Source organism: Gigantopelta aegis, chromosome 12, assembly GCF_016097555.1.
Source record: "Gigantopelta aegis isolate Gae_Host chromosome 12, Gae_host_genome, whole genome shotgun sequence".
NCBI lineage: Eukaryota > Metazoa > Mollusca > Gastropoda > Neomphalida > Peltospiridae > Gigantopelta > Gigantopelta aegis.
In genome coordinates this window covers 21,722,013-21,743,733 of record NC_054710.1, presented here as the reverse complement: position 1 = coordinate 21,743,733, position 21,721 = coordinate 21,722,013, and the positions used below count along the sequence as shown (strand labels likewise).

The window sequence follows — 21,721 nt, the reverse complement described above, 5'->3', positions numbered from 1 at the left end:
ATTCATGCTCATATTGAGAAAACACTTTCTTATGTGTTCCTCAGTTTCTACATGTATTTTGTGTTCTATCAAAAATAATATAAATCTTTTGTAACGGTCATGTTATACAGTTATTTCAAAGTACTGTACACTATATTAATCAATATTCATATTTACATGCATATGCTGATGCACAGTAAAACAGAGTTAACATGATTAATTTAAGTTTTCCATAATGTATTACAGATTCTGAAGTCATACATACACATTGTACATTATGATCATGTTAATCTTTGGAAAATATGTTGGCTTTGAGGGTGGGTAATCTTAATATGTATAGATTGTATGGCGCCACAAATTGGGAGATATATCTTGTTGCCAAGAGAAATAAAAATAATTCCCATAACTGTTGACTTCTATAATAACACAAGGAATATGCACACTTTAACAGCAATTAATGGCATTGTCAAACAAAAAAGTAAGTAAAACTGGGTATTTTGAAGAAAAAGTAGGAAAAATAGGACAAAGACCAAAAAGTACGAAAAAGTAGGATCGCTGGACAGCCTGTAAAATATTGAGAATTGAGAATCGAAGTTCAAGCTTCTGACCCCTACAACCCAGTCTTACCACTCCCCCCCCCCCCCCATTAGTTATTCTACTGTCAGCACAGAATGTACTCACAAAGATTTATCTGTTCTAGAGGCATATGCAGATAAGAAATAGTACTAAATATTATAAGACTATTATATCCCTACAGAAAATAATAATTATACAAAATAAAAATTTTATTAAAAAATTGTATGTAAAAAAAAACACATAACATGAAACTAAACCACAGATTGCTGTTCGCACACTTTGTTTAGTATTTATTATGAGAATACTTCCTAACATTTTCTTTTTTCTCTCAAAGAGAGGGTCTTTACATATTAATTGCCATGCAGTCTCGTATCGGTAAATATATTTATTCAAATCCTCGAAACTTGTACAGTCAATTGAGCAATTAAAGATTATCATTTGATGGGTAGTGTCAAACTGAATCCCAAGTCTTGCAAGTCTGAATTACTCTTTAGTAGCAATATGTCAAACACAAAAAACAATAAATATTGTATTAAATGAAATTGTTGAAAGTGTTTCATTTTCAGCAGCAATTTCACCCCCTGCCCCAGTTTTTCTTTCATATGTCAGTTGAAACTGTTCTATTATTTCTATCATTCTGTTCTCAGTATCAAGATGCAATGTAATTTGTTTAATAGTTTGTCTTCAGAATCTCATTTTTGACATCTAATCAATGACTCCACAACCATTGCTTCAGTTGCTGAAATATAAAAAAAACCATGTTAAGTATTTCACATCCATTTAAATAAGTATATTGTCTGTAACTTAATTACATATTGTTGTATTAATTTAAAGTTTAATTTAATTTCAGGAAAACATTTTTTTAACGGGAAACAAAATCAGTGTGACTAACCAAATTATAAAATTAAAAGTATAGCAGTACATTAAGAAAATTAGTAAACAATGTATTTAACTTTGACGATGTTATTTGATTTTTATTAGAAAGTTTGACAAAGCTACATATAACATGACATGCGGAAGAAGAAAAATGCCTATGGTTTTGGGTATAAAATAATGAGGAAAAACAAAACTACTGTCTCCAAAAGAAAATCATATTTAGGGTAGGTTATAAAAACAAAACAGATTAAGCGCCTCATCTAAATGGTTATGGGTTTGAAATGTTTTGAAATCAGGGTTAGGACATTACATTTCAAACACATGACCAATTGTAAACAGCAGTTCTTTTACTATCATTTATCTAAACATTTAAAAAATATATCCATTAATTTCCAAGGTTTTAGGGTACATAATTTTACCCTCGGTACCCTCTGGCAGAAACCATTAAGTGGAAAATTTTAAGAATATCAAAGGGCTGGTCAAAGATCACAAACACTTGAACATAATGCGATAGTAGAGGAGCATAAAACAAGTCTTACCCATGAATGTCCAAATTTACTTTTGTTCTTTTGGTGTGGGGCTTCCTTGCAAATGTTAACAGAATAAGTGTGGGACTCTCTTGGTGACGATATACTGAAACGGGGGAAAAAACCCAAACCAATCCATGTAGTACCTGTTTAATTACCATAGTAAACACAAATGCCATTAAGGTTAATAGTATACAATAAACAGAAGGTGCATGTAAATATTTTAGAATTTGTTCAAAATAAAATCCATTCTGTACAAATACAAACAATAAAGGAATAATAAAATATCTTAACAGTATTTATTATAAATTACCCAAGATTGGTAATAGATCTGCTGTTAGGAATTGTTTTAAGATATATATTATGGTAAAATTGTGTTGTTTTAATTGGGGGGTGGAGGGGGACTAATGGATAAGTTAAAGTTTGTTTTGTTTAAAGACACCACTAGAGCACATTGAATTTCACAGGAAAACACTGATTTTACGTCAATCATAGGCTCCAAGTGGCTGTCATCGCTGTTAACACATGTCAGCAGAAATATATGTTTACTCTGATTATGATTCAGTTGGAGGAGACAATTATTTTAACTAATTTTAATGCTAACTATACAAAAACATTACACATCGAAAAAATTATGTTGTCTGACTTAATGGCATTCAAGCAAAGTTGGGAAAGAACATTATTAAAGTCCCTTTTTTGCTAATGGTAAAGTATAGTACATGTAGGTTTTATCTGACTATATATGTTAAGACACAATAACCAAATATTTGACATCCAGTAGCCTATGATTAGAGAATCAATATGCACTGTTGGTGTTTTAAAACTCCCATTTACACCCAACCTCAAATCGCTAAATTTATATACATACATTATTTTGATTGTAGATGTGCATTGCAAATACCACTGGTTGTTCTCAAAAAACTAAAACCGATCACAATATGAATGTGGTTGATAGGAAACCGACAGTAATGCATGGGGCCTTGTTGTACCTGTACAGGCACGTGGGCTTGTTGTACCTGTACAGGCACGTGGGCTTGTACCTGTACAGGCACGTGGCCTTGTTGTACCTGTACAGGCACCTGGGCTAGCTACTCTTTCCAATTATGGGGCGGGATTTAGCTCAGTCGGTTGCGTACTTGCTTGAGGTGCTTGCATTGCAAGATCGAACCACCTCGATGGGTCCATTCAGCTGATAGGTTTTTTTTCTCTTTCCAAGCAGTGAACCACAACTGGTCAAACTTTAACTTTCCAATTAGCAGCAAAGAATTTTTTATATGCAGCAGGATAGTACATGTACGTATGTACGTACCTCAGCCTTTCTTACACCAGTTGTGGAGCACTGGCTGAAACAAGAAATAGCCCAATGGGTTCACCAATGGGGATCGATCCTAGACGGACCGTGCATCCGGTGAACGCTTAACCACAGAACTTCATTCTACCCCTACACAAAAACTGTGCTACTATGTTCACGTTAATATTCTTCTTCTTCTGCGTTCAGCTATAGTTGATCATGCTTTAGATTTGGAGTCCGGTTGTTTTGATAAAAAACGCTGCCTCTGTCAAGTCTTGTTTGGAACACCAAAGCTTGACAGCCAGTGTTGCTCCATTCGGCCAGTGGTTTATCCTGGCTTCATCGTAGAGGGGGCAGAATTGCAGGATATGCTCTGGGGACTGTGGTCCTGTTTGACATGGACATTCATCAGTGTCTGCCAGTTTCAGGCGGTACATATCAGGGGTGGAAAATTATTTTATAAATGTACTTGCCCTGATTTGTAGAATACTTGTCCATATTTTTATGTGATGAATGTTGAATTTTTTAAATGAATAACATATATATATATATACATAGAAACCTTTCTGATTTGCATGATCTTTATTTGTTTACTTTAATCCACTGGTTTTGTTAAAATTTCTGGTCCACCTTCAGCCGTATCAGAGTTTAAAGACAGGATATGGCGTGTACCCTGGGCACTTTGAATCCACTCCCGTACAGCAGCTCTAGGGCAGAAATCTCTCAATGTCTTGGTTCTATGTGTCATGACTGTCAGTGTTTTCAAGTGTCTCTTGGTTTAGAACAGTCCTGTGGTTCGTCTTGACTAAGTTCATAATGGAGAACATTTTCTCACATATAGCTGTGCATGGGCTCATTACGAACATCAGCTCAATTAATTTGCAGATTTTTTGCATTAACACTCAGGAATTTACAGCATTGTCAGCAAACAGAACATGTCATGACGTTAGTCTCGTGATCGTAACCCACGGAAACTGTTCCTTCCACTTGGTACGAATTTACGTTCCTGCTTATCGTCATTATATTTTTTATTCTTCGCTAATATTGTCTCATTTACCAAGGTCCCTTTTCTTTTTTAAGTCGATTTGCCGCCGGCTGCCAAAAAACTTGTTATGGGTTTCTATGCCACGATAAAAATAAATTTCCACAAGGGAGACTACTCTAACACTACTGATAGGTGGTTGCACGTAACTAATTAAAACCCGTTATCGATCGTACCTTATTTTGTTGAGTAAGTTATTCACTTTACTGGTTAAAAGTATTTTAAGACATAAATACAGGTGAGCCACAGAACTTTCCCTAGCTTAAGGTAAGTATTGAAAAAAAAAAAAAATAATAATAAAAATATTCCTTACTTGCCCGTGGGCAAGCTGGCTTACCAATATTTGTTGCCCGACTATGAAATATTACTGTACACGGGAGTCGGGCAATGGTATTTTTCCACCCCTGCATATGGGATCTGAGATGGCTGGTTCTTATCCTGAAAATGGTTGTCTCTTGGTATCTCTCCAGATGATAGATTGGATCCTTGGTTGTAGTGTGGGTGCATCGGAACTTTCTCTTAATTATGGTTTTTGTTTCTCTGAAGCAGACTGGATGATTCACGGTAATATTCAACTACTTACATGTACTCATCACTGATTTATCTGGGAGATTTTGCCAGGGTCACAAAGTCTGATGGGATTTGGAAAATTAGCATGAGTAAATCATAGTTGGGGTTTGTTTTCAGGTCACTGAATGAGGTAGTATATACCACTGTTAAATTAATTTATTACAACAGACATGCTTGTGTCGCAGGATCGAGCCACCTCAGTGGATCCAAATCACTGATTGGTTTTTTTCTCATTCTCAGATTGTGGTATGTGCTTTCCTGTCTGTGGGATGATGCATATAAAAGATCCCTTGCTACTAATGGAAAAATATAGCGGGTTTTCTTTCTGTCAGAATTACCAAATCCAATAGCCAATGATTAATATATCAGTGTGCTGTCATTAAACATAACTAACTTTTAACTTTTTTTCATTACAGGCTGTAGTCTATTAATCTTTCCTGGTGCCTTCAATATGACGACGGGCCCCGCCCACTGGGAGTTGCTACAGCGAAGTCGCGCCCTCGACAACCAGCTATACGTCGCCACAGTGTCACCGGCACGTGATGATACAGCCTCTTACGTAGTCTGGGGTCACAGCACGGTCGTTAATCCATGGTAAAGAGATGAAACAGCTACAGGGGACGGGTGCAGGCAGTGTTTTTAAAGAGATGAAACAGCTACAGGGGATGGTGCAGGCAATGTTTTTAAAGAGATGAAACCACTACAGGGGATGGGTGCAGGCAATGCTTTAAAGAGATGAAACAGCTACAGGGGACGGGTGCAGGCAATGATTTTAAAGAGATGAAACAGCTACAGGGGACGGGTGCAGGCAATGTTTTTAAAGAGATGAAACAGCTACAGGGGACGGGTGCAGGCATTGTTTTAAAGAGATGAAACAGCTACAGGGGACGGGTGCAGGCAATGCTTTAAAGAGATGAAACAGCTACAGGGGACGGGTGCAGGCAATGCTTTAAAGAGATGAAACAGCTACAGGGGACGGGTGCAGGCAATGCTTTAAAGAGATGAAACAGCTACAGGGGACGGGTGCAGGCAGTGTTTTTAAAGAGATGAAACAGCTACAGGGGACGGGTGCAGGCAATGCTTTAAAGAGATGAAACAGCTACAGGGGACGGGTGCAGGCAGTGTTTTTAAAGAGATGAAACGGCTACAGGGGACGGGTGCAGACAATGCTTTAAAGAGATGAAACAGCTACAGGGGACAGGTGCAGGCATTGTTTTTAAAGAGATGAAACAGCTACAGGGGATGGGTGCAGGCAATGATTTTAAAGAGATGAAACCGCTACAGGGGATGGGTGCAGGCAATGTTTTAAAGAGATGAAACAGCTACAGGGGACGGGTGCAGGCATTGTTTTTAAAGAGATGAAACGGCTACAGGGGACGGGTGCAGGCAATGTTTTTAAAGAGATTAAACAGCTACAGGGGACGGGTGCAGGCAAAGATTTTAAAGAGATGAAACAGCTACAGGGGACGGGTGCAGGCAATGTTTTTAAAGAGATGAAACGGCTACAGGGGACGGGTGCAGGCAATGTTTTTAAAGAGATGAAACAGCTACAAGGGACGGGTGCAGGCAGTGTTTTTAAAGAGATGAAACAGCTACAGGGGACGGGTGCAGGCAATGCTTTAAAGAGATGAAACAGCTACAGGGGACGGGTGCAGGCAATGCTTTAAAGAGATGAAACAGCTACAGGGGACGGGTGCAGGCAGTGTTTTTAAAGAGATGAAACGGCTACAGGGGACGGGTGCAGACAATGCTTTAAAGAGATGAAACAGCTACAGGGGACGGGTGCAGGCATTGTTTTTAAAGAGATGAAACAGCTACAGGGGATGGGTGCAGGCAATGATTTTAAAGAGATGAAACCGCTACAGGGGATGGGTGCAGGCAATGTTTTAAAGAGATGAAACAACTACAGGGGACGGGTGCAGGCATTGTTTTTAAAGAGATGAAACGGCTACAGGGGACGGGTGCAGGCAATGTTTTTAAAGAGATTAAACAGCTACAGGGGACGGGTGCAGGCAAAGATTTTAAAGAGATGAAACAGCTACAGGGGACGGGTGCAGGCAATGTTTTTAAAGAGATGAAACGGCTACAGGGGACGGGTGCAGGCAATGTTTTTAAAGAGATGAAACAGCTACAAGGGACGGGTGCAGGCAGTGTTTTTAAAGAGATGAAACAGCTACAGGGGACGGGTGCAGGCAATGCTTTAAAGAGATGAAACAGCTACAGGGGACGGGTGCAGGCAGTGTTTTTAAAGAGATGAAACAGCTACAGGGGACGGGTGCAGGCAATGCTTTAAAGAGATGAAACAGCTACAGGGGACGGGTGCAGGCAATGTTTTTAAAGAGATGAAACGGCTACAGGGGACGGGTGCAGGCAATGTTTTTAAAGAGATGAAACAGCTACAGGAGACGGGTGCAGGCAGTGTTTTTAAAGAGATAAAACCGCTACAGGGGACGGGTGCAGGCAGTGTTTTTAAAGAGATAAAACAGCTACAGGGGACGGGTGCAGGCAGTGTTTTTAAAGAGATAAAACAGCTACAGGGGACGGGTGCAGGCAATGTTTTTAAAGAGATTAAACAGCTACAGGGGACGGGTGCAGGCAAAGATTTTAAAGAGATGAAACAGCTACAGGGGACGGGTGCAGGCAATGTTTTTAAAGAGATGAAACAGCTACAGGGGACGGGTGCAGGCAATGTTTTTAAAGAGATGAAACAGCTACAAGGGACGGGTGCAGGCAGTGTTTTTAAAGAGATGAAACAGCTACAGGGGACGGGTGCACTCAATGTTTTAAAGAGATGAAACAGCTACAGGGGACGGGTGCAGGCAATGTTTTTAAAGAGATGAAACAGCTACAGGAGACGGGTGCAGGCAGTGTTTTTAAAGAGATAAAACCGCTACAGGGGACGGGTGCAGGCAGTGTTTTTAAAGAGATAAAACAGCTACAGGGGACGGGTGCAGGCAGTGTTTTTAAAGAGATAAAACAGCTACAGGGGACGGGTGCAGGCAATGTTTTTAAAAGGACATCTACTGTATTTGGGGAGAGTGTGCAATATTTACAAAGGTTTCAGGAAGCGGTACAGTGTTTAAACAGGGCAACTACACTATTCAGGGAATGGGTTACAAAAAGTAACTATAGTATTCAGGGAGGGTGCAACATTTACAAAGGGTGACTACAGTATCAGGGAGGGTGCAACATTTACAACAGGTGACTACAGTATCAGGGAGGGGTGCAACTTAAAAATACAACTTGTATGCGTGTGGCGTCATTAGAGATTAAGTCTGGACTCTTAAATGTTTTATAAGCATTGTCCCTGGTTTTTACTTGGCCTAAAATTAAATTGGGGGGGGGGGGGGGGGGGGGAGGGGCAGAATGACACATTTTGGTGTTTGGTTTTGGGTGTGGGTGGGTGCATTGCCCCATCCCACTCCTACTAGGTTCGACACTGAATACTATACTATAAAACATGACCCGTGTATAACAAAATCCCGATTTGCGTGTAGACATTGACCGCAAATTTCATATATTTTAAGCTGGTCTACATTTTAAGCAAAAGTTGAAATACAAAATTTAAAATCTTATTTTAAAGGGGTGAGGTCATTGCCACGACAGACCACAAAGAAACAATTGTATATGCAGATATAGGTTTGTATTTTTATTTCTTTTTCCCTGTTTCTTCCTTTCCTTTAAAGGTATAGTCACAGATTTAAGGACCTTATTTCTCTAAAAATAGATAATAAATAAAAATTATGTTAATTGTTGGAAACCCAATCTAGCTATCGCATCACCTTAACTGAACCATGATGGAGTGAAATCCATGTCATCTAGCTCGGCAATTTTAGTTTTTGAATTATGGACCATTGCCATAATTCAATAATTTTTACAAAATGTCATTAATAAATGGAGTATGGTTATGAAGAATTAAGTACATTTAGGGACAAATCAAATTATATTTGTTCAGGGTAATACTTTGTTAGACCATTAAATAGGTCAGTGGTCTGTGACAATATGCCTTTAAAAGGGACATGATCTGAGGTAGCACTAAACCAAATAAAGTCCTGTGATTGGTTATAAATGTGAATGTGTGGGTTGTAAAAAAAAATTAGTTTCATCTGGGCTAAAAATGTATGCAATTTTATTTCATCTAGTACCACTGTGTTAAGTAACCTTGTGTTTGGAACATGTATGGGGTACCTGTAAAAAAAAAGTACTCAAATTACATGCGAAACTAGGGATGTTGTAAAAACATCTGATTATACTGAAAATGAGCCATGAAAGGTACCATTTATACTTTGAGGTAGGGGATGTAGTACTGATATTTATGGGTCATAGTTTGGTTGATGTATTGCATATAGTGTTTTTAAACACAAACGTTAACATGGTCGCCTGTGGGATTTTATTTGGTATAGTCATACCAGTAGAGCATTTGCTTGAGAGGCTTGGGTCAAGGATTGAACTTCTTCTTGGTGAACCCATTCTCTGGTTGCTGTTTTATAACTGTGCTGTCCTGTCTGTTGGAAAGTGTATATAAAAGATACTGTGTTGCTAATGGAAAATGTACGTAGCAATCTTATTAAAATTAGCTACTTGTACACCAGTTAATTACTATTACCTGTGGATCTAACAGCACCCCATTGGAGCTCATGTCCAGTTGACCTTTCATTCGACCAATCAAAACCTTACTTGCAAAATCATTCCAGTGATTTGAAATTTTTAAAAAACATTTGGTATTATGCTGAAGGTATACAAAATGATTCGGGTGAATTATGAAGTATGCCGGAAACTAATTACAATATAAAATTGTATAGCCGTAAAATCAGTTTATACTAATATACAATCCAGAGTTTATTACTGCCATTCACCAAATTCACCAATTGCAAATTTTAAGAACCATTGGTGAATGTTATTTTAATTTGACGAAAACCAATTGTGTGATAATTGATATTTTGTTGGGAAATAGCTTTAGGTTTTCCATTTTTGAGATAATTTGGTGAAATTTGCTAATTACCCAGAGCTAGCCCTGGTGTCCTCGGATGTGACTGCGAGTCAAAATGATCAAGTGTTTGACATCCAATAGCCAATGATTAATTAATCAGTGTGCTCTATTGGTGTTGGCCGGTCTCGGTGGCGCCGTGGTTAGGCCATCGGTCTACAGGCTGGTAGGTACTGGGTTCGGATCCCAGTCGAGGTATGGGATTTTTAATCCAGATACCGACTCCAAACCCTGAGTGAGTGCTCCGCAAGGCTCAATGGGTAGGTGTAAACCACTTGCACCGACCAGTGATCCATAACTGGTTCAACAAAGGCCATGGTTTGTGCTATCCTGCCTGAGGGAAGTGCAAATAAAAGATCCCTTGCTGCCTGTCATAAAAAGAGTAGCCTACATGGCCTCAGACCACAATTAATTTCACTGTGTATTCTCATGTAGCCCCAGTGGCTGTAGCACTTTTATTAATTTCACCAGGCCATTAGCATTTCACGGGAAACATTACCTGCCTGGGCCCATTGAACACTCGAAAGGACGACATCTGTTGTCCAGCTCTTTTCCGCGTTGTATCAATGTAAATAAACATAAGTGGGCCAAGGGACCGAATCACACCCATTTCTCTGCATTTTACACAAATTTTGCATGACTTCAATGTGCTCTGGGGGACATTATGCAGTATCCAGTGTAAACCAAGTGCACATATTCACTAACTGCATCCTCTTACCTGTCAAACCCAGTGTAACAATCCAGTATACTAAGCAGCTCCCCAGCCATTAATCACATCACAAGAAAACTATATTTTCTCGCATTAGTTTCCGTATTTTGGACAACCAAATGGGTGGATAACTCTAGTCTGAGGCCTATCAGACCAAAATTGTTTTCACCATGACACTCAAACTCACATATGGCATTTAAATACATATGTCAAGTTGCATACAGGCAATAAAAAGAATATTTGATACCAAATATGGCTATTGGAGCCTGTGAAATGGGGGACTGCCTGTGCGGCAATCTGCGTCAAATTATTCCCAATAGTGGACTAGTAATTATGCAATAACTTTAAAAGTTACAGACATTTTTCTGAACAACAAAAAGAAACTTGCTCCTTATTGTGTTCTCTGCAATTGAAATATAGCAGTTGGCAGGAATATGATTTTTTCAAAAAAAAAATCTATTTAATTTAAATTGATACATTTTCAAAAAAAAAATTCCCACAAAGTTCTCTTTTAAAAAAAAAATTAATCTTTAAAACTGTAAAATTTTGGATACTGCACAGTCAACATATGCCAATTACAAATTAGGACTGCTCGAGTGTCATTCTGGTGAGGGTAATTAGCAAGGTGTCTGCACACCGTAACAGGTCACACCTGAATGCAGAGGACGGCACCAGCCTGCAAAGATGCAGTACCGAATACACAGTGAACAAAAAAAAGCTGTCAACTGCCACTGCATTGAAATGTTTTAATGCATCAGAACTGAAAGTGACATCACACATGAACTGATATATATATAAGGGTGGACATGCATACCACAATAAGTATTTCACTGTTTTATACACTACGAGTCACATCCATGGAAGGCAATACAAGATGAAAGACACAGTTCAAGAAGGGACATGCACCTTGGAATAAGGGTGCAACTCTGCTGCATGAACATGCAAGTCCAGAATCTCACACTGAGAAGTTGCGACCAGTAGTCCGGATGAATATAGACGAGTTTGCCTTGGTCATGAAGTCGAGTTCCACTTCAGCCACCATATCCACTCCAGATTGCGAATGTGCGTCACAGCCAGTCCGCCTGCTACGTCCCATTACGAGTACATGTACTGCGTCTGAAATGAAAGAAGAACAACGGTGTAAAGACAAACAAGGCATGAGAATAATGGACAATGACAGAATGGTAGATGCATGGAATGCAGCTTTCAGATACCACTCAACAGCTTCCCCTGAGTGCGACGAGCCTGAAATGCAAATATTAAAAGAGGTTAAGTGGGGTCTTTGTTGGAAAGTCACATTACACTGTGTGAATTGTGACTTCACTGCTCCTGAAAGCAAATTGTACAATGAGGTGAAGACAAATAAGCCTGGCCCAAATGCAGCAAAAACTAATGTGGGTCTTGCTATCGGTCTCCAAGATACTCCCGTCGGCAATACGTTAGCGAGAGTGCTATTGGCAGGCATGGACATTCCACCACCGTGTCGGAGCAGCATGCAGAGAACATCATACAAGGTATCAACGGCTGTAACAGATCTAAATGAAAAAGATATGGCACAAAAAGTTGAGCTACTGAAAGACATTAACATGAAACGTGGAAATGAACATGATGAAATTAACATAGCCATGGATGGGAGATACAACTCCACGACAAATAACAAGTCGGAAGAAACCGGGCCAGAATGCATCACAAGCTATAGGACTTGCGTGTGAAACAATGACTGAAAGAAAATTCATTGTAAGTGCCTGCTTCCAGAATAAACTTTGTTGGACCGGAGCCTGGTTAAGAAACAAAGGTATTCATGTGACGTGTCCCGGTGGTCATCCTGACTGCACAGCAAACTTGCCGCCATTTGCTCCGCTGTCGGAATACGAGATGGGAAAAGATATCGGAACAGACTTGGCTCTACAAAGTATTCTCATAAAATACGTCACAACAGATGGAGATTCCAGATCATCTGCTGGAGTTGATAGTGCTTTGAAACTTCTACATCCAATGTGGAAAGTGCAGCGGCTAGCTGATCCAACCCACTTAGGTCAGAGTCAGTTTCGTAAGTGTTACAAAGCTAACTTCAGTCCCGACATGTTTACTGGGTCCACCCGTGAACAAAAGCGTGAAGCACAGAAGGTATTCAGCCAGGATATGAAAGCAAGGTGCAGTTTAATTCTTAAAGAACTGATGAAACTACACACTGGTAATATTGGTGTACTGAAACGAAACTTACCAAAGGTCATGCAATCGACACTTTCGTGCTATGGTGGTGACTGTTCAAAGTGTTCGCGGTACTCGGTCGTCTGCAGTGGAGGAATAACGAACAACTGGTGGCACCGATCCATGTTCCTGGGTACACACAGAATCACAGAGCTGAATATGAATGAAAATGACAAAACGTTAGTACTGGAACTGCTGAAGATTAAACTAAGTATTTCAGCTGTAGAGCAAATGAAACTGTATACAGACACACAGAAATGTGAGGCTGCGAACCGTTCTCTCAGTGTTTCCTTACCTAAGAATGTGAACTATTCACGAACGATGACTGGGAGAGCTGCATCCACCATCCACAGGCTGAACAACGCCCCGGGAACATCGATGATAGAAAAGTGCAAGTACTGTGGCATCGAACTGTCAGCTCGGGTGAGGCTTTCACTGCGTCAGATGGACAAAGAGTCTGACTATCAAAAAAGATATCCAAACAATCCACAGGTGGTTAAAAGGCACTTAGTCCAGCAAGGAAGTAAAATTAGAGATCACTTACGATATAAACATTTGCACAGAGATCAACAAGCTGACTACAAGAAAGGATTATTAGATATTGACAGTCAAAGAACAGACAACTCTTGTGACCACAGTTACTCAAAGTAATTTTTGTCACAAACTTTCAAGTGATACATATAATATAGGAACTATCAGTTTGCATGATAGCATTTCTGCTGTGGACATGAACCCTAGACATTGAAGATTGACTTTAAACAATAAAAAATAGTAATGTGAATAAATGTATGCTTTTGAATAAATGTATCATGTGATATTTATATGTGATATTTATATTTGATTTTATGACATAAAATATTTCTTTAAATTAAACTTTGTTATTGTTTTACATTCTTATATGTTATGCATTCTGAGATGCAAGAGGCAGGGAGGGTATTATCCATGTCCCTGACAGACATCCCTGTTCACACATTGTATGAGCGAGCTGTTAATTGCATGTGGCTCAGCAGATAAGTGATCTTTAAACATACAAAGACGGTTATGGCACAGGTGACTGATGTCACTGCCATCTATGTCCATCTCCTTATTAAAGACCATGAAACTTAATCTGTGAGCATTTACTGTACGATACTGGTCTGTGATTGGTGATTTGAACTAATAGCACCATATCCATTTGGTCTGGGAGGCCCATTCCATATTATATATTCACCATTTGGCCCAGGATCACATTTTGAAAAAATTACCCTCTGGTATTTTTGAAAAAAAGCCTCCTTTTTGACTTATTCAATTAGCCTTAATACTCAAAGTGAGGCTCTCACAGGGTGTGGGGATACATTCTGATTGAAAAGAATGACCTATGACCTGATACGGGTACAATGCAGGTCAAATCATGTTATAATTTGTGAAATTACAAATTTCAAAATATAAATATAATAAAATTTAATTTAATTTAAAGAAATAAACTATTCATCACCCAAACTGATAACTTTCAGATTTCCACCTATCTGCACAATTATCATGTACATTTTGAGTGCTGTAACTGTTATAGTTACCTCACAATTAGGTATCAAAGTGTGTCACCCTGTGTCAAACATCACTGAAGAAATCCTCCATATTGACTTATTTGACCTTAACCTTCAAAGTGAGGCTCTCATAGGGTGTAGGGATACAATCTGATTGAAAAGAATGACCTATGACCTGATAGGGGTACAATGCAGGCTGAATCATGTCATAATTTGTGAAATTACAAATTTTGAAAATATAAATATAATAAAATTTAATTTAATTAAACAAAATAAAATATTCATCACCCAAACTGATTAGTTTCAGATTTCCACCTATCTGGACAATTAGCATGTAAATTTTGAGTGCTGTAACTGTCATAGTTACCTCACAATTAGGTATCAAAGTGTGTCACCCTGTGTCAAACATCCTACTATATCAGGCCTCAGACCACAATTAATTTCACTATGTATTCTCATGTAGCCCCAGTGGCTGTAGCACTTTTATTAATTTCACCAGGCCATTAGCATTTCACGGGAAAAATTACCTGCCTGGGCCCATTGAACACTGTTCACACATTGAAAGGACGACATCTGTTGTCCAGCTCTTTTCCGCGTTATATCAGTGTAAATAAACACACGTGGGCCAAGGGACAGAATCACACCCATTTCTCTGCATTTTACAAAAAATTTGCATGACTTCAATGTGCTCTGGGGGACATTATGCAGTATTCAGTGTAAACCAAGTGCACATATTCACTAACTGCATCCTCTTACCAGTCAAACCCAGTGTAACAATCCAGTATACTAAGCAGCTCCCCAGCCATTAATCACATCACAAGAAAACTATATTTTCTCGCATTAATTTCCGTATTTTGGACAACCAAATGGGTGCATAACTCTAGTCTGAGGCCACATGTATGTGGCGACAGCGGGTTTCCTCTAAAAAACAGTGTCAGAATGATGATATGTTTGACGTCCTATAGCCGATGATAAGATAAAAAATCAATGTGCTCTAGTGGCGTCGTTAAATAAAACAAACTTTACTTTTACTATTGGTGTTTATATTTTCAGATCTGGGCTACATGTCAGAGGTGAGAGAGCACATACCAGTCTCTCGACAGAAACGTAATGACTTATACACAAGTCCATCTTAGTTTTCTAGCATTTTACTTCTGTCAACATCTTAACCCCATTTTGTAGCAATTTGCATGGATCACATGATGTAATGTTTTTGGTTTTTTATCAACAACAAAATCAATGGCATAACCAGAGGGGTGTATGGTACACTCATCTCATAACCAGAGGGGTGTATGATACACTCATCTCGTAACCAGAGGGGTGAATGGTACACTCATCTCGTAACCAGAGGGGTGCATGGTACACCCGTAACCAGAGGGGTGCATGGTACACCCATAACCAGAGGGGTGCATGGTACACCCATAACAAGGGGGTGCATGGTACACCCATAACCAGAGGGGTGCATGGTACACCCATAACCAGAGGGGTGCATGGTACACCCAATCTCACATCCCCTACCACCGTATGTATATATTCTAGTTACCCTACATCATGGCTTATGGACTGGGGGGTGCCTCCCCCCAGTATAAAATTATGGCTAAGCTCACATCCCCTACCACCTTATATATATTCTAGTAGCCCCATAACATGGCTTATAGACTGTGTGGTCCCCCCTCCCCCCTCCTACAATTCAGGTTAAGATAGCTTGGGTTAAATACAAGGGACTCTAAGCCAGCTAAGAAGATCCAGAATAAGGTTGCATGCCATCATTAAGTTTTCACCACTTCAGGTTGCATACCACCATTTGTCCTGTAACTTACCCATGATATCCATCTTATAAACCCATGTGATAATTTAGTGTGTTAACCCGGTTAATAATGGTACGCAAGGTCTCTAGGTAATAATGTGTTGCTGTGAATGGGTTGTTTGTTTATAAGCCAACAAGACCTGTATATCTGAGCGTAACCTTGTTATAAGATGTAGTTGAAACGTCAAACTAATTTGTGCTAATTGTGATGCCATCATATTACTGAAGGAGACGACTTAATAGTACTGTGATTTACCAAAAATCAGATTAAGATGTTATTTTAGAAGTGTTATAGGATAAACAGAATTCACTACTCGTGTTTTTTAATATGTAAAATATCAACCCTCGTCTAGTTAATCAGTATTTGTCTCAACAGAGCCTTGACAAATACCGATTAACATGGACTCGGTTGATATTTTCTATATTAAAAAGTACTTGTGTTGAATCCTCTATGTATTTTCATCAAAATTTATTACATATTAAATGATTATATTATGTTTGATTTATGAAATAAAAAGACGAGATAAACAGCGACAGCAGTGATGGTAATGGCATCAACTTTTGCATTTAGCCCAATTTTGAAGTTTAGCTATGAGTTCCATTCTCACAAACAATACGATATGATGGAACTTGGTTTATAGTTGCATCTCTGATGTTCATCACAATGCATGTGAAATTAAAACAATATATATATATATATACTCTTCAAAAAAGAGTAGGAGAATCTAAAATATTAATGTTAATATCAACTATTAGACCGAACGTACGTTTTGACCACAGACATCCTAGTAAAGAATGTTCAGGTCTGTTTATCAACACACCCAAACCCATTCCATAGTTTGCACATGCATCACGCAATTGCCCCGTACATGTGCATGGGGTGTCATTCCCGATTTTGACAATTTCCAGGAAGGTCTAAACACTGGAACATTATTTCTGTCAATCTTTTTCATTCTGTTGATCATACAGTTGTTATTGTTTTGTTTTTAGTAATTTTTATTGTTTGAATTTGCGATTTACTGATTAAAAAAACGTCTTAACTTTCAAATTTCACTTCTGACCCCAATCATCCTTCAAGAACTTTGGTGGTCATAAAACCTACTGTAATACTGAACTACCGGTTGTAATGTTTGCCCAATTAATTCACTATTATCATATAACCATTCCTCACAGCTAATATACCTTACAATTTTGGCAGTTGTAAATTGTTATTGGAGTTCCTCTACTATTTTTGAAGAGTATATATTTTAATTTTTTAAAAATTAATTAAAATACTTTAATTTGTGTTTAGCTTCATTAATTACTCTTGAAGTATAATTGCGTTTCATCATCAAATACTTACTAATATAACGGTTATTAGTGGCAGATAAAAAAAATACTATTGTTGTTACATTTGTCCTGGCTCTTAGCTTTAGCTTTGTAACACATCCCTATTTCTTACTTACACACAGTAACTTTTAAGTAACAAGTTGCATTCAGCAGGGCTTCTAGATTTTTTATAAAATCCACTAGCCATGGGGTCAGTGATTATAAAATCCACTAGCCATGGGGTCAGTGATTGTAAAAATTTACTAGCCACAATTAATAATTCACTTCACTTTTAAGTTAATACAATTTTACTAAATAATAGTAATAATCAGATATGTCGCTTAAAAACACAAACATTGGGAAGTGGGGGTGGGGGCAGGATATTCATATTCATATTTACAAAATAAGACATAAGTGACTTAAACTGCAACAGTTGAGAAATGTTTTTCACTAGCCGTCAGGCATGACAATAGTAGTTTTTTTACTAGCCTAACATTGAATATCACTAGCCATTGGAGTGGAGCTACCATATAACCTAGAAGCCCTGAATCCTATATCAATGAAACTTGCTGTGTAGTTGCACTGGTGGATGTTTAATTAACATAGTGCATGTCAAAAAGAATTACTGTTGGCAACATAAGATATGTTTGTGGTAAGCGAGGCATTTAATTCCACAGAATTCTTGTTTTCAAAAATTATCACAGACAAAGCGAGACAAACATGAAATGCCTTTTTTTTCCTCTGTATATTAATACATGAAGAAATGACATGCTGTGGAGGTGGGTACAAATACATGGTAGCATGGCTTCCAGATTATGCTAGCCCCACCCCTATGGCTAGTGATATTCACTGTTGGGCTAGTAAATAACTACTATCATCATGCCCGACGACTAGGTGGGGGGAGTTGTCAAATGCTGTATTTAAGTCTGTTTTGTAAATATCACTATCCTGCTCCACCCACCTAACCAAATGTAAGGGCTTTTAACGTCTACTTTCCTCTTTGGCTGACATACATGTATCTGATTATTCCTATTAGTAAAATTGTATTGAAGTAAGGCTAGTGAATTTTTAATCATGGCTAGTAAATACTGAAAATCACTGATCCCATGGTTAGTGGATTTTTATAAATATTCTAGAAGCTCTGATGGAAGAGAAAAGATTGAATGACTTGTTTTTCGAGGGAACCATTTCAGGGATGTATAATCCCAAAAATTCTGTACCTGTAGGGTAGGTTGACTTTTTGTTTTCTTAAACTGTGGTATGTGCTATCTTGTCTGTGGAAAAGTGCATATAAAAGATTCCTTGCTGCATTAGGAAAAATGATCTCACCATGGTTTGTGTTTTAGTGATATCATAGCCTACGATGTAGCTAGACCCGTGGGAATGACAATTATATGAGTTAGTTTTGGTTTAAACGTGTGTGTGTGTGTGTATATACATGTAGTACGGAAAAAATGCAAATGTTCTTATGGGCATGGAGTGGCAGTGCAACGTCTCACAGCAATAGTCTGTGGTTCAAATGTCCTCAGTAGAGGTTGATTTATGTCAAGCAAGAGGAGTTGATTTTGTAAAATTTTAGTTACTGCTTGTCAGATTTGATAATCAGAAATATATAAACTGTTGGTAAAAGACTGATTTTGTTGTTTTCTTTGTTACAGAAAGGAGCGCAATTTAGCTTAGTGGGTTGAGTGCTCACTTGAGGTGCTTGTGCTGCAGGATCGAACCACCTCGGTGGATCCATTCGTTTGAGATTGGGTGTTCTCTCGTTCCTACCCGTGCACTACAACTGGTCAAAGGCCATGGTATGTGCTTTACTGTCTGAGAAGGTGCATATAAAAGATCCTTTGCTGCATTAGGAAAAATGTAGGTTTTCTCTGATGACCACGAGTAGGAATTATCAAATGTTTGACATCCAATAGCTGATGATTAATTAATCAATGTGCTCTAGTGGCATCTACTTTTGTTACAGAATGACAAAATAGGGTTTGCCACTTCTACAATGTAACTTTCTTGCATACCGAAGATCTGTAAAGAGCTATAATTTGGTTTTCATTTTAAAAAATGGTGCAGAACAATTCACTATTCTTCTAGTGAAAGGAAGGAAATGTTTTATTTAACAATGCTCTAAATACATTTTATTTACGGTTATATGGAAAGAAGGAAATGTTTTGTGTAAGGACGCACTCGACACATTTTTATTTACGGTTATATGGTTACGGACAACAGATATATAGAGAGAAAACTTGCTGTCACCTCTTCATGGGCTACTCTTTTCGATTAGCAGCAAGGGATCTTTTAGATATACCATCCTACAGATAGGATAGTACATACCACAGCCTTTGTTACACCAGATGTGGTGCACTGGCTGGAACGAGAAATAGCCCAACGGATATTGATCCTAAACCAACCGTGAATAAAGCAAGCGCTTTACCACTGCCCCTTATGGTTATATGGCGTCGGACATACATGTATGGTTAAGGACCCTGGTGAAAGGAAAGGGATGTTGGTTTAAGGGCACCTCATCACATTTTAAATTATGGCTATTTGGTGTCTTAACATCTTTTATATTTATTTATAACACCTCAAATGAACGTCCTAACCTAATAACCACATTAATGAATTTTGATCTACTAAAGGTACTGTCACACCAATTACATGACATTAAAAGGACGTGTTTAGTACAGTTTTTGTCTAAAGGATGCCCAAGGTGCTTGCATCATAGGACCAAAGTACCTCAGTAGACCCATTCTCATTGGGTGTTTTCCATCCCGACTAGTTCCCCAAGACTTGTAAATTAAAGGCTGTGGTATGTACTGTCCTATCTGTGGGGAAAGTGCATATAAAAGATTCATTATAAATTAAAATGCAGTCGGTCATTGCTATTTCGTTCTTTGAGAAATTATTGTCCATCTTAAACTAGTATTTATTACCAAACATATGCAAAGAGAAAATTCAATAAATATTGGTCAATGACAAGACAAAGAAAGAAGTTTGGGTGGGGGTACTAAAAATATTACATAATTTTAGAGGGAGTGGTCTGTTTTATGGTGGGAGAAGGGGATATAAAAATGTTCCAAATAGTTTACACCATATAAATTCCACTTCAGTTAATGCTTACTAAATGTACATCTGTTGCAAACATTAGCAGATCAAACGGTTAAAATTAAATGTGTGAAAGTGCACACAAAAGACCCTTTGCTACTAATGAAACAAAGTACCAGTGACCGGCGGCGTGGCAGGCCATCGGTCTACAGGCTGGTAGGTACTGGGTTCGGATCCCAGTCGAGGCATTGCATTTTTAATCCAGATACCGACTCCAAACCCTGAGTGAGTGCTCCGTAAGGCTCAATGGGTAGGTGTAAACCACTTGCACCAACCAGTGATCCATAACTGGTTCAACAAAGGCCATGTTTTGTGCTATCCTGCCTGTGGGAAGTGTAAATAAAAGATCCCTTGCTGCCTGTTGTAAAAGAGTAGCCTGTGGCAACAGCGGGTTTCCTCTAAAAAAATCTGTGTAGTCCTCAACCATATGTCTGACGCCATATAACCGTAAATAAAATTTGTTGAGTGCGTCGTTAAATAAAACACTTCTTTCTTTCTTTCAAAGTACCAGTGAGGTACCCGATACGCCCGTCGGGACTTTGATGGAAAACCACAGATATTAATGAATATATGGCTATGATTCAATTTATTTGTATCACAGTGATACACCGCTATTCCAAGTTGTTCCTACATGTCAGGTTTCATGGTCCTGTATACATCTGTATGCAAGATATGATCCAGGCTCTGTATTCATAAACGTACTTAAGCCCATGTATGATACCTTAATACATACTTAAAGCACATAGATAAGTATTATACATGGACTTGAGTACGTTTATGAATATGGAGCCTGGGCTCCATTCCACAAAGCGATCTTAGCGCTAAGATCATCTTAAGTGCATATGTTGGCTGTGCAGTTCATGGAACGGCCCCAACAAGGATTTACTGTTATGTGCAGTAGACCGTGAAAAGTAGGTCACAGTGACCTAGTAATAGTACGCGACACTGCCATCTCAAGTTGTTTCTGCATGTGAGGTTTGATGGTCCTGTATGCAAGATATGATTTGGACAAGAAAACGTTAACGGACAAGATGGACGGACAAACAACGCCATATAATATGACCCATCATAGACGGGTGTATTAAAATTTCAGGAGTAATTTCCACATGTAAAAATTAACAGTTGTAAAAACAAAAAACACAAATTGGTTTACTGCTTTCCCCTTTATTACAATATTGAAAATATAACACTGTCTCTAATTAAATTAAAATAT

The 21,721-nt window shown here is 38.5% G+C and overlaps 1 protein-coding gene across 1 annotated transcript in view; it reads left to right on the top strand.

Moving 5' to 3' along the window:
• The window catches only part of LOC121386569 (omega-amidase NIT2-like), a 39,745-nt gene extending 22,638 nt beyond the window's left edge, over positions 1-17,107 (top strand). Inside the window, exons 7-9 of the mRNA XM_041517517.1 lie at positions 5,278-5,455; positions 8,445-8,500; positions 15,345-17,107. Coding sequence (XP_041373451.1) covers positions 5,278-5,455; positions 8,445-8,500; positions 15,345-15,427 — 317 coding nt within the window. The 3' untranslated portion in view covers positions 15,428-17,107. The remainder of the gene's footprint in view (positions 1-5,277; positions 5,456-8,444; positions 8,501-15,344) is intronic.
• Positions 17,108-21,721: the final 4,614 nt, after the last annotated feature.